This window comes from Bufo gargarizans, chromosome 5 (genome assembly GCF_014858855.1).
Source record: "Bufo gargarizans isolate SCDJY-AF-19 chromosome 5, ASM1485885v1, whole genome shotgun sequence".
NCBI classification, from domain to species: Eukaryota; Metazoa; Chordata; class Amphibia; order Anura; family Bufonidae; genus Bufo; species Bufo gargarizans.
The window spans coordinates 406,034,823-406,049,407 of NC_058084.1; the positions used below are offsets into that span (position 1 = coordinate 406,034,823).

Below are 14,585 nucleotides of genomic sequence, written 5' to 3' on the forward strand. Positions count from 1 at the left end.
GGTCCTCACACTATTTTTATAAAAATATTCCAACACGTTTAAAATGTAATTGTGAATACACCTGAAAAAAAAAAGCGAAAAAGAACCCAAAAACATGGAGTACATTCTTTTTAGACAGCAGCAAGTGCAAGGATGATACCGTGGAGATTACAATAAACAATGCATTTTTATTGCCCCGTGTAAAAGTATGTGCACCCTCCAGAACATTAAAATTATTTGCAAGCTGAATGGGATTCCCCTTAGTCCTCCCTGACCCTAAAATAAAAATGTACACACTCCCTGCCAACCCATCTGTAAATATACCAAAAAAAGTAAATAAAAAAATTACAAACATGGTTTTACAGTTTACACAAAAAATATATTTATATATAGATAAGTTTCTCTGGTTCTTTTTCTTCGAGAACTAGGTATTTACATTACAGTACAGAATATCAGTTTTTGTAGCAATGATAAAACAATGTGCATTTTTTTTTAACAATCAATGGTTTATTGATATGGTGAAATCATTTACTATTCACCGGTTTGGTGTAATTTTTTAAAATTTAATGTAAAAAATAAATAAACCTAGATTTTTTTTTGTTCAGTGTCTCGTACATCTGTGGGACATTAGAGGTCATCACTGCAGGATGGACGCATATTTGTATCTACACAGCAATGGTGGGACTGAGGTTTAGTCATGCGTCAGATGTAGATTACAGTATAAGTCACTTTGCTTTCAGGTGAGCAGGAAAAATGAAAGCTGTATATTGCTGCAGCTCAGACATAAGTAGGAGGAGAACTTTCCTTATGGTCCTACAGGAAGCTGGGAACCATGCTCCTTCACCATGTGGTTCTGTGGGAGGCTAAAGATGTATCTCTTAAATATGGGGTTGGTATACATACCTCAAGAAGCATACAGTATATGCTTGGCCTAGTTAAACAGCAAGGTGATGGGGGGAGTGGACAGCATCTGATTTTGGTGCTAGGATGGTCTTTGGCACCTTGTTCCATGCATCTCCAACAGTCACTGGTATAGAAATCTCATTGACATTCACATATAATACAGTGTCTGACTTTGCACCACCGTGTCCATTGCATTCAGGGGAGGCTCCTGCATTATTTATATATATACACACTGCACACTAGCTTAGGACCATGCCTTAGCATCAAACTTTTCAAGAACCCGAAGGTCAAGATTTTTGAAAGCAGGTAAGTGTCTATTTTGATATGTCAAACTAAAGAAGAAAAACAATGAGCAAAGTAACAATCGATCTACTGTATCACCATCGGATATCTCCCTGCCAGCGCAGTATTGAGACATGGCTAGAAAGGAAGCCATAGTGCCATGCCATAACTCTTCATAGAAATCTTCCACCCATCTATTGCAGTCAGTGTTTCCAAGGCTAGTTTGACACAAAAACATCATTCAAGTGTTTTTTTTCTAGAGAAAATGGGATCATAGGTTTGGGTGGATCAGTCTGCCTCACTTTCCTTCCTTTTGGCACCTGCAGGAGATGAAAACAATGAGTCATACATTGTTGAAATTTCTTTAGGCTGGGGCTACACAGCAATTTTGGCCACAACACCCATGCCATGACCAAAGATCGCTGTGTAGCGGTACAGCCATTGAACTGAATGGGTTTGCAGCATGACTCACAAGTTGTCACGACTGAGACCCCAGAATCACAAAAAATAAAATAGTGGTTGCATCAACTTGCCAGTCACACTGCGATCCCATTCAGTTCAGTCGCTGCACTGCGACAGAGATCTTTGGTTGCGCAACAGGCGCTTTGTCCAAAATTTCCAGTCAATCCAGAATCTAATAATAAAAAATTTCCCATAACCAAAAGACTGAGAAAAACAATTAAGAGACCCTTCCAATTAAAAAAAACAAATTGGTGGTAACCTATAGTAATGTTTTATTTTGGGCAATGAAAGCAAAGAGTGGGCCCTTAACAAAAAACTGACTAAGGCCCCATGCACACGGCCGTGTTTCACAGCCGTGTGCGGGCTGTGGAACCGCGGCCTGGATCCCTCCTGAGAGCAGGAGCGCACGGCGTCACTGGTTGCTATGACGCCGTGCGCTCCCTGCTGCCGCCGCAATACAGTATTACACTGGTATGATCTATACCAGTGTATTACTGTACTGTGCCGGCAGCAGGGAGCGCACGGCGTCATAGCAACCAGTGACGCCGTGCGCTCCTGCTCTCAGGAGGGATCCAGGCCGCGGTTCCACGGCCCGCACACGGCTGTGAACAACGGCCGTGTGCATGGGGCCTAAGTCCTTTCTATGTGGTGGATTGTACTACCACATGCCTCCCCCCCCCACCCCTCAGTTTGGGCATTAGTGTGCCCAATACTTGTTCAATAACCCATTTAGGCCCCATGCATACGGCCGTGGAACCGCGGCCTGGATCCCTCCTGAGAGCAGGAGCGCACGGCGTCACTGGTTGCTATGACACCGTGCGCTCCCTGCTGCCGCCGCAATACAGTAATACACTGGTATGATCTATACCAGTGTATTACTGTACTGTGCCGGCAGCAGGGAGTGCACAGCGTCATAGCAACCAGTGACGCCGTGCGCTCCTGCTCTCAGGAGGGATCCAGGCCGCGGTTCCACGGCCCGCACACGGCTGTGAAACACGGCCGTGTGCATGAGGCCTTACCCAGGAGAGAGTTGGTGGAAGTTTCCTCTGATAGCTTCTTCCTCAAGTATACAATACCCAAGCTGGTCCCCATGGCAGCCAGCTACCTCTATAATACAAGCACATGGTACGTAGAGTTCAAGGAGAAGACCCTTTAACTGTACCATTACAAGTACATTGTATATACAATAAAACCTCTGCAGAAAACCACCTCTTTGGAAAGAAAACCCCCTTATCCAGACCAGATTTTCAGCTCCATCATAAACAGTCGAGTCACATCATTATGACCACTTTCAACATCAGCAGTGTGTAGCTCATGAATGAAGTCATGAGCTGTTTGGAGGGTATATAAGGTGTGCGATAGGCTGTCTGCTCACATATGCGTCATTGCTGTCATGGAGTTGTAAAAAGGAATGATTAGCAGCTTTCAGGCCAAGGGCGGCAGTATTCCTGAAACTGCGCAGCTTTGAACAGTTCACAGCTTCTGTGAGTGGACGAATGGCACCACTGCAAATAAGTGACATGAAAACTGTGAAGCACCATGTAGTATGATGTGAGAGGTGAACGTCAGCTACAAAAGGTGTAAGAAGGCAGACGGATACTCTACAGTGGAGCAGCTCACCACCAGCCGTGTCTAAAACAGTTCAACGAATCCTCCAGTGTACGAGTCTCTGAAGCAGACGGATGGTCACGGCACCTCTGCTAAGAAACTTGCATCAGCAGAAAAAAGGCTTTAATTTGTGCAGCTGTATCAGAATTAGTCCTCTGCTCATTGGCAAAGGGTTGCCTTCTCCAAAGAGTCACATTTTTCAGCCTTATCGAACAACTGGATGTTGGCGTGTCAGGCGAGAAACATCCTGCAACCATTGCTGAAAGAACAGGTAGCGCTATGGGCTGGGGAATGTTTTTGTGACATTCTCTGCGCCCACTAATCCATGTGAAAGGCACACTCAACTGATTCGAGTATGAATTCATCCTTGCAGATCACGTACACCCATATGTGCTGCTGTCCACAGAGGTTACTCTGGGTATTAGCTGCTGGTCATAATAATGTAACTCGACTGGGCATATTATTCATACTGCTATCTGCTATGAGAACAATAGGATCACCCGATGAACGAGCTTTTCACTTGTTCATTGGGTGATGGATGGCACATCTGGATGGGCAGATTGTCGAAAATCGGGCAGTCTGAATCCACCTTTAGTCCCTGCAATCTGGGAAATAAAAGCCACAATTACCATTTCAATTGTGTAATAAATAGGGGACGGGTCTTTTACCCACCTGCAGGAGACAGAACCAGTGCTTGCAGAATATCTGAGAGAGAGATAATTCCAACAATGCTATGTGCTTCATTCACAACTACCAGTCTATGGACCTAAAAAACAATGGTACACGCATAAAATTCTATACACAAATGTTCTTATTTCTGTGGCCAGCGCAAGAGAAATATAGTATTACATGACAAGGATTCAAATGCAAAGTAATGCATGGATGTGCTAGATCCTTTCTAACAGAGCAGGGTTCCAGGTAGAGAACTCCCTATGACGTATATATGCCCAGAACATGAAACCTGGGGTTGTCTTGATGGGAAAACCTCTTTAAAAGGGGTTATACAACACTAAAATGCTCCCCCATATGCCGGGCCCCTCACACTGATTCTATTTACCTGGCACCCCGAGCCGCTCTTGGTCCCCGGACTGCCACAGCTGCTTCTCCCCATGCGCGGATGGAGGGGGGAGGGTTGGTTGGGATTTGCAGACAGGGACAAGCCTCCCTAGGTCACCCGCGATACTAGGGAGGCTCATCCCAGTCACCGCTTGCCATTGTCAGCCCCCCTGACACTGGACCTTTCCATCCGCCCACGGAGATAAACGGCTGTGGCAGTGCAGGGACCAGGAGCGGCGCAGGGAATCTGACACTGATGGTACACGTCGCCCACATTTTCTATTCATATGACTGTATACTAAAAAGGGCATCACAATCAAATCCCATATTCACTGTTTAAGGCCAAACATGATTATCCAGAATAAGTGTCTGAGTGCCCCATTAATTGGACCCCGTCAATTATAAAAACGAGGGCCAGTGCTCCCCAGTTTGAATGAGGTGGGGGTAATGCCTGCAGGCTACCCCTCCAGTCAGCTCTATGGGGATGCCATAGATAGCTCATGCTTGTACTCCGCTATCTCCGGCACTGCCATAGAGTTAAATGGAAAATAAAAAATAGTTGTGGAATCGCACTCACTAGATCTTGGTCGTCCGGTATGCAGCAGCCTACCTGGAGTCCAAGATTCATCAGGGCTCCTGCGTAACAAGTCCCAGAAAAGAAGATGGAGGCAGCATGTCCGGTATAAAAACCCTTTAATGGGAACCGCCAAGTGAACAAGCGTGCAACAGGTCGTGACGTTTCGGCTGATCCACAGCCTTTATCAAACACAATGTGAAATCTAAAAGTACCTGTTTAAATACATTAAAACGCACCCACTCACACAGGAGTGGCCAATAACACAGTGAATAAGGTGCTGATGTCATCAAAGAAATGCGTCCTCCAGTGCTCCTACATAGTGTCAGTATACACCCACCATAGGTATAAGATCCATTACCCCACATACCTTCAGGGCACACATGTTCCTCGGCGTCCCTAGACCTTTGCCCATCCCTATAGTGGCAAGCCCTATAAGATTAAAAATTTCTTTACGTGCAGATCACGGGACGTGATATACATGATCACGTGCCCGTGTGGCCTTATTTACATAGGGGAAACCACAATGGAAGCCAGGGAACGTATTAACTCCCATAAGAGCAATATTCGCAGGGCCCAGATTGACAAGCCGGTGGCGAAACACTTCCTGGAACGTGGACACTCAGTCAACCAACTCAGGTTTAGAATCATTGATTCTGTCGGCCCTCTGAGACGTGGGGGTGACAAGGATCGGATTCTACGTAAAAAAGAGCTTAAATGGATCTTTGAGATGAGAGCACTCCAGCCATTTGGAATGAATGTAGACTTCTCTGTGACAAATGTGTAATTGCTCCAAGTGACCTTTGAACTGGTTCTCTGTATAGTGTTTTTTAATTGTACTTTGTTTTTTATTAATTCACATTTACACAAGTTTCCAACACACACTGGATCATGGCACACTGATAGACTATGGGGCTCGCTCCTGCCTGCGCCACTGCTGTGAATGTGGGTGTCTCCCGCTGCACGTCACTGATGTGGGCGGTGTTGGATCCTGGATGCGTCTCTGGCAACACGGGGCTGGCTGGATGATAGAGGCGCGGGGCCATGACGTCACCTAGGCCGGGTTTCGGCTGGAGACATGGAGGTTGGGAGACTCTGCCCGCACCCCGATTGTGCCAGATGACGTAGTGTGGTTGGCGGTGAGTTGTGACTACCGCACCGCTTGATTTAGGATCCGACCGCTGACGCTGATGACGTGGGGATGTGAGGTGATCGCTCTCATCACGTGGAGGTGGGCGGACCGGCTCATAGGCGTCCCTGGCAACGGCACACATGACATGAGATGTTTGAGATGACGCGTTGATCGTCAGGGCGGAGTCGCTCGCGATCAGGTGACTTCGGGTTAGTCAGGTAGTGACGTAACTCCTCCTTCCCTGACATGGCGGCCTAGGGACGCCGAGGAACACGTGTGCCCTGAAGGTATGTGGGGTAATGGATCTTATACCTATGGTGGGTGTATACTGACACTATGTAGGAGCACTGGAGGACTGGAGGACGCATCTTTGATGACATCAGCACCTTATTCACTGTGTTATTGGCCACTCCTGTGTGAGTGGGTGTGTTTTAATGTATTTAAACAGGTACTTTTAGATTTCACATTGTGTTTGATAAAGGCTGTGGATCAGCCGAAACGTCACGACCTGTTGCACGCTTGTTCACTTGGCGGTTCCCATTAAAGGGTTTTTATACCGGACATGCTGCCTCCATCTTCTTTCCTGGGAATAGCGTTAAATGGAGCAGCGCCTCCTTTCAAACAGGGAGCTCAGGCACTCCGTTCTAGTTATCGTTGGGGGCCCAAGCAGTTGAACCCCTACCAGACACCTATTCCCTTATGTTGTCATAATAGGCAACACCTACAGGTTAAAAGGTCACATGTCGCCATATGCAAATAAAGAGGTGTTCCTAAACTCCATAAAATCTATTTTATTTAATCTTCTAAAAAACATCTCAAACATGGTAAAAAAATAAATAAAGAAACCGCTTATGCATTTCGAACTATGTATGACCTTTTCTTACTCAACATCTCAAACATGGTACAAAATACGCTTATGCATTTCGAACTACGTATGACAAGTCCTTACTCATAGCCACTTACATTGGTCAAAACTCATAAGCTTTTTTTTTAATCCAGTTTTTTTTAGAAAATTAAATAAAATACATAAGATTTTATAAAGTGCTGGAGCGCCTCTATTTGAATTTTCACTACGGTGCTGGTTTCCAAATCGGGATACTCCTCCCTGCCCCCACTATCGGTGGCTGATCTGAAGGTCCAAGTGGTGAGCTAAAAACTGGTCAACTGGTATTGCTGACTGATATCCCATAAGAGTACAGCAGATTGGGCACATGGTCCTTACCTCTGCCTTGACTATTCGGTCCACAATCGTCTCCAGTGTTTCTAGCTTACTGCATTTTACTACACCTTCGAAATACTGCGAGCGGTGTTCCAGAGCCTGCGTCACCGTGATGTCTAAATTATTATAGGTTTTCTCAGCAGCAAGGTTCTGAAAATGAATTATGCATCTGTCAATCAAAAGTACGGTTAATTATAAGGAGATGAAGGCAGGCCAGAGCACATGACAGGCGGCACATCCACTGGGGAAACGAAACACTGACCCTCTGTAGCCATATACATGGCACCCAGTCCGTGACCAGTTAGTGGAAAGATTTTTACACAAAAGAACGAGGAGTAGTCCAAAATTATGTTAACCCCCTTCCCATCAACCCAGCATGACCTGTGAAGAAATCTTCTGGTCCCCGCCTAGTAACTTGTGTATGGACGTGGTCCTCCGCTGTAGTCAAGGATTGTCTTCAGAGGTGAAGTGTCCCAGAATGGCCCAGCAGGGATCAGGTAAGTATAGATCTCTGCACAGGTCCTGCTGGATGAGTGGACGGAATAAAAAAAATAAAATCCTGGAGAACCCCTTTAAGCTCACATGCCAGTATTCTGTCTTATTTAGCCAATATTGGCACTTTGATCAGTCTTTGTCACTGGGTCAATGTTCTATTACTGGTATATTGGACACATTATCCTAACGTGACATTTTGGGAATATGCTACATACAATACTCTTGTCTTCTGACGATTGGCACACAGAGATGGTCGTGTTAAAGGGGTTGCTTGGTTTACAAATCCCATAAAAAAAAAAAAAAAAAAAAAAAAAAAAAGAGTAGAATCTGAGAATTCCTTCTTGGGGGTCTAAATTAAAGGGATATTACAGCAAAAAACATGTCACCTATCCACTTACTAGGTGATAAATGTTGGTTTGACCCCCCCCCCCCCCCCATGGGGGTGAATGAGCATGCGAGATGCAGCTCGATTTAAACTCTATTGGAGTATAGGAAACAGCCAGGAGCTCTGCTTAGTCATCCCTTTAATTAGCCAGAGTTAAGAGCAGCTTCAGAGAGCATCACTCTGTCTGAAGGAGCCAGGACCTGTGTGCATTAAATGGACAGCCCACTCATGTCAATGGGCACCGTGCAATCCTCCATTTAACCTGTGGTGGCGCTGCAGGGAATTTGAACACTTGCTGCTTGGCTTCCTTGCAGAGTATGGCTGATTGCTGGGAGTCCCTGTAATTCGTTTTCTAGCGAGGACTGTTCTCACAAAATACAGTTGTCTGCAGCCGACAAACCCTTTAAGGTGACCAGCAGAAAATGGAAGGGGCAGAGTATAGCGGCGACATTCAGAGCGTACACGGAGGTATCCAAGGAGATCCTGGGGGATTATTCTAATTTAATCCCTTCAGTTTTCAACCATCTAACGATTATGTCACCAGCGTTAGATAAAAGTGACGTCTGCGAAAACCTTGACAACTGTAACTGATTCTGCTTAAAAAAAAAAAAACTTGTGTAGTGGAAAGGCGTGAAATCTCTTTAATTAGGCCAGCTATTTAACAAGCACATGGTAACTGAAGACATCACATCCACCCTGGAGGAACAAGCGCTGTTCAGATAATTAAAGGAACAGTCCACTCCGTAAACTCAACGTTACAATATTTCACATGTTAAAGTGACATATCGCTTAAATCACGTTTTTATGATAAACATGATTCTTTTTAGAATTGAGGGGGTTTTAATTTTTTTCCGTGTCGCTATATTTAAAATAAATATTATATACCGTAATCCTGCAAATTTTACACAGGCCACTAGGCCTAAATAATGTTAAGACTCCCCAATTATAGACACATTCCCAAGAATCAATAATGCATGTGAAGATAAAAAAAACTTTGTAATACAACTTATTATAGAAAAATGCCCCTTTGGTTACTTATCAGGCACCTTTCCTCATCCCTTTCCACCTTAAAATGTTCGCTCACCCTGAATTTAGTGATCAAAGAAAGAAGATGGTTTTTCAGCATCACTGAGAGATCAGGTTACATGCTGTCCATAGAAGTCTATGGAGAGAAGAGGAGGAAGCAGCTGCGGAGTGGAAAAGGTAGCGCCACACTAACGCTTCTGCTGGCTCTAGAAGGTTTTGATCTGATCGTATGTCTGTACAATGTCCTCCAGACTGATGCTTCAATTGAGGGTGCGCTACAGAGTAATAGGAGAGCAGGATCACCTCTTCTATACGTGTGCTGTGTATGGGAGACATCATAGAAGCGGGGCTTCTACGCCTTCATTGGCTTCTATGGGCAGCTATAACCTGATCTCTCAGTGAAGCTAAAAAGCCATCTTTTGTTTTGAGATGGGTCTGATTACTGAATTCAGGGAGGGGGAAAGGAGGAAGAGATTGGTAAGTGGAGTCAAGGGCAATTTTCTCTAATAAGCTAAAGGTGGATTTACACTGTGCAATCATCGGGCAGAGATGCTCGTTCATCGGGTGATCCTGTCGTTCGTGCAGGCATCTAAATTATTTCTGGGCAGCAGATCATGCTGTCTAAATAGCGATCTGCTGCGCAGACACAATACAGCTGTATGAGGACGAGGGGTCGCAATAGCCATCCCTCAGCCTCATCCTGTGGAGGTGATGGCTGCGTGGATATACAGCACTTCACCCCCGTTGCTTTCTTCCTGACAATCTTTGCTTGCTCTATTGATTTATGGAAAGTCGTTGATAGCTAGAGGTACACTTTAAATAACTTCTTCCTATATTTGGATGCTGTTACACAAAGTGTCCAGAAGAGGTCTTCAGTGAGAAATGTGAGTAATGAATACTAGGTAATGCGACTGTACAACAATATACTGAACTGGCATTTAATAGGAGTTATAAGTATATTTTGGATAAAAATATGAGTTAAACCCATCCACAGAAGCAGAAGAATGATATACAATATATACTTACAATGACATCAAACTTGGAATAAATATCTACAACTTTCCCTGGAATGAAAAAAGAACGGGTTAAGATGCAGATAAAACAGGTCTTGTTCAACAGTATTATCAAAATGGATACAAAGTCCTCATAATTCCTGTTATTTGACTGCACAGATTACAGGAAATCTAATGGCTTTTTATGCTGCTTTATGGTTTAAAGTTAGTTTTAACTGTCGCAATGAACTCTGCAACTGCCGCACCCCGTCTACTTTGACTGACAGGTCCTGGCAGTGTAATCACGATCACGTCTGGCCCTGCCAATCAAAGTGCAGAGGGCGTGGCAGTTGTAGAGAGAGCAGAGCCTCTAGGTGTAACAGCAATGCCCCCATTGCTCCTAGAGGCTCATTTGCATGTAATAAAACATCATTTTTCTCAGCAGTGCGGGCACATAGAAACAAGAAACTAACAGATGCCTTCAGCTGCCGAGCGCATATGTAACAGGTCAGCCAGTGTCATAGGTACAAATCTGCTGACAGATGCGTTTTAAGTATTAAAACAAAAACTATATAAATATGGTATCGCTGTAATGATACTGCCCCAGAGAATGAAGGTAAGAGGTCTGTTTTACCTCATAGAAAAATATGTCAAAACAAATCCCATAACACTAGGCCAGAAATGTGTATTTTTCCAATTCCACCCCATTTAGAATTGTATTCCAGCTTCCCACTACGTTGTATACAATATTAAATAATGCCTTTAGAAAATACAACTTGTCCCACAAAATAAGAAACACAAACAGGCTCTCATACGGCTATGCAAACGGGAAAAATATTATAAAAATGGCCCTTAAAAGGGTTAAACAATATTCTTCCTGGGACCACCCATTTAAATCAAAAGGAAACTGCACAACCCTTAACGGCAGGTTTAAAGGGCAACTCTTATTTTAAACAAACTTCTAATCGGTCACAGTGACACGGCAGCAGTTTTGATCAGTGGATGCCTGGGTTCAATGATCACTAAAACGAGGAGGCAGAAGAGTTCCAGCGCGAGCCCATCCGTTTCTATTCAGACCTTGTAGGACTCTGCTGGCTGCTTGCACAGTTCTTTAAGGGTAACCAAGCACAGCGATCAGAAACAAAGGGCGACATGTCACCAAGACACGTCACAGGCTTGGTAAAATGAAAGCAGGAAAGCATCCATGAACTGCCTGACACAACAGTGTATGTGGAGGGGTTTATACAACCTCATCCACAAATGGCGGAAAAAATCTGCGTGCCCATTCTGCTGCGGAAATGCCACAGACTGGCACAGCGAATATTACCCTTTACAAAGCAGAGGGTGACATCTTCAGCAGAGAATCCCCAGAGGCCCTGCACTAGGACCAAGTGAATCTTGAGCACAAATACTGATAACACTGACCAGTCTATCCGTCTGTCTGTCGTATATATAGGATATTTAGTGTACATTAAAGGGGTTGTGCAGGGTGATGATATTGACGATCTATCCTCAGGATAGGTCATCAATATCAGATCAGTGGGGGACGGAATTCCCAGATTCCTACTGGTCGGCTGTTTGAGCCCCGCTTCCTTTCCACTGCTCACGGTGTGCGGTCTAGCTTGCGCATTCATTTGAATGGGACAAAAATCACACTGCCCCGCCGCTACAAGCTAGACCGAGGACGCAGCGGTCACACAAGGGCCACGACTCCTTCAAGCAGCTAATCGCTGGGGTGGATAGGTCAACAGCACTGCACAAACCCTTTTAAAGGGCCAGTTCACATGAAAAACACACAAAAAAGCATGGACTTTCATGGAGCTGTTTTTTTTCCTGCTTTCTATTCATTCCAATGGGAGATTCAGCGCTGATTGTGCCCCAAGGTAGGACGTGATGCTTCTATGTGTAAAAAAGAAGCAAGTGCTGCTCCCCATTGAAATGAATGGGAGGCTGTTTTGAGGTGTTTTTGGAGCCGATTTGAAGCTGATTTTGAAGTTATGGATTAATTGTCAGCAGTCTGCAGTAAGGGCACAGAGGGGAGGTAACCAGTTGGGGGGGGGGGGGGTGTACCCACACAGCCTGAAAATAGCAGCACTGATTGGATAGAATGAGTCCCACCCCCAACTGGTTACCTCCCCTCTGTACCCTTACTGCAGACTGCTGACCATTAATCCATAACTTCTAGTAGCTATATTAAAGGAATTGCACAACATAGAGCCATAAGAATAGAGGCTCCATAATTGTTATTACATGGGGAATGTATGAAGCTATTAAAACCGGCTTTTCAGGAGAGGTGAGAGGTCCTCTTAAACGAATGTGTACTGTATAACTGATTATTTGACAGTAGTATGCAATGATGAGGATGTGCTGATGGGACCTTACCCGACTCGTCCACAACTGGCAATGCAGAAACTCGTCTTTCTACAAATATATTCAAAGCTTTGATGATGGGAGTGTGGGGATGTATGAAGGCAATGTTGTGGTAAGTCCCTATCCCAAGTTCCTCTAGGTTTTTCTTCATGAAGGCAGGCTTTGGCATTTCTGACACCTAGAATGAGAAAGCAATTAAAACCATTTAATTACCTGAAGCCTATAAAGACGGTCATAGAGCAATCACATTTAGATAACATTGTAATAAAGTTAAGGAGAACTCAGCAGAAGTCCCCAGAAGGCCGAGGCAAGTAGTATACAGGTTTATTTTTTGTGGTATTCATTAGCCCAATTCCAAGAAAATCAGGAACAATGACACATCTGCTGGGGTTGTAAGAGACATGGGCAGTAATCATTTCACGTGTGTGGGCACAAGGTGGGTTTTCGCTTTTTAAAGAGCAATTTGTGCTCTCGCTTTGTAACAGAAACTTTGAGAACTTTATTGAAACTTGGGAATCTCAATTTCTTGAAAATAAAATGTACGCAGCCACTCAATCCATTGCAGTTGTCAGCTCTTTTTTTTTTATTCTGCCCATGTTTTGATAAAATCTTTCCCATTTGAGGTACATTTCACCCCCGGAGCTCTGAGCCTGAAACAGACAAATCAGTGTTGGTCTATAAGGAGCCCATGCATTGCTTGCCTGGGGATACGTTCCATGTCACACAGCAACTCTTGTACGTGGGTCCGATTACCAGAGCTTAGGACTGTAAGGCAACACATTTAATAAGCTTTTAAAAAATACAATAAAAATCTGATTGAAAAAATAAATAAAATGTTAGAACTAGTTTTGAGAAGTCCCCTCATCCATCCCTAACTCCAGTCCTCGGGGTCCACCTGCCGGTCATGTTTTTAGGATTTCCTTAGTATTGAGCAGGTGATGGAATTAGTGTCAATGTATCAGGACTGACCACAGGTATTCATTCTGTGGAATATTCTCAAATCATGACTGGCAGGTGGGCCCTGAGGACCGGGGCTGAGGAACACTGCCTTATGGGATGGCGATTAGGCCGATACAGTGCAACATCATTGAAAAGTGGTCTTCTGGGTGGAGTGGTCTTCCTAAGGTTTCATACACATTCGTATTTTCCAATTGTCTGCGATCTAGATTTTTTTTTGCAGATAGCACACTGACCCATGCATTTCTAAGGGGCTGTGCACACGTCCGTAAATTTCTGTGGAATTTGTGTGGCTGTTAGGCAAAATTATAGAACATATCCTATTCTGGTCCATATTGTGGAGAGAGAATAGTACTTTCTATTGATTAGAGTGAGGAGAATACGAAATGCACAAGGAATGTATTCCCATTTTGTGGATCCGTGGACCAAAATACGGACATGGCCATGTGGATGAAGCCTTAGGTCTTCCTCAAATGAGAGTTTTTCTCACCCTTGTGCTGTCCATATTAATAACAGACAGCACATGGACCCATATACATTTTCTTTAAAGGGCTCAAGGGCCGAAACTTGTCCATTCATATGTTTTTTCCCAATGGGGCTGCAAAAAAACGGAAAATGTCTCAGTGTGTATTCCGTATCTGTATGTCCGCAAGTCCATTCTGCAAAAACATAGAGCATGTCCTATTCTGGTAAGCAAAAAAGCTGCGACGTCACACGGACGTCACATGACTGCAAAATACATACGATCATGTGCAAGAGCCCCAATACTGATAGCCTCGCCACAGGATAGGTCATCGATATCTGATCAGTGGAAGTCTCACTCCCAGCACCGCCGTCAATCAGGCCACGGCATCTTCCCAGGACAGTGGCAATGGGTTCATTGGTCACATGACCCATTTGCAGATCAGTCCCTTTCAAGTTGGCTGCAATACCAAACGCAACCGCTATACAATGTACGGCGCTGTGCTTGGCAAAGCCTCTTCAAACAGCTGATCGGCAAGGATCCAGGGAGTCGAAACCCCACCGATCAGATACAGATGACCTATCCCAACAGGCCATTAATATTAAAATCCCCCCCCCCCCCCCAAAAATAAAATAATAAACTTTAATGGATCCATGTGCTTGATCTGAAAAACTCAGTGAAT

The 14,585-nt window shown here is 44.4% G+C and overlaps 1 protein-coding gene across 2 annotated transcripts in view; it reads right to left on the bottom strand.

Moving 5' to 3' along the window:
* Positions 1 to 336: 336 nt before the first annotated feature.
* Positions 337 to 14,585, bottom strand: part of PRKAG2 (protein kinase AMP-activated non-catalytic subunit gamma 2) — a 454,044-nt gene continuing 439,795 nt past the window's right edge. For both annotated transcript variants that reach the window (XM_044293639.1, XM_044293638.1), the window contains 5 exons: positions 12,496 to 12,661; positions 10,148 to 10,185; positions 7,219 to 7,365; positions 3,907 to 4,000; positions 337 to 1,484 (listed from right to left, as the gene is read on the bottom strand). In XM_044293639.1, the coding sequence (XP_044149574.1) occupies positions 1,453 to 1,484; positions 3,907 to 4,000; positions 7,219 to 7,365; positions 10,148 to 10,185; positions 12,496 to 12,661 (477 nt within the window). In that variant the 3' untranslated portion in view covers positions 337 to 1,452. The remainder of the gene's footprint in view (positions 1,485 to 3,906; positions 4,001 to 7,218; positions 7,366 to 10,147; positions 10,186 to 12,495; positions 12,662 to 14,585) is intronic.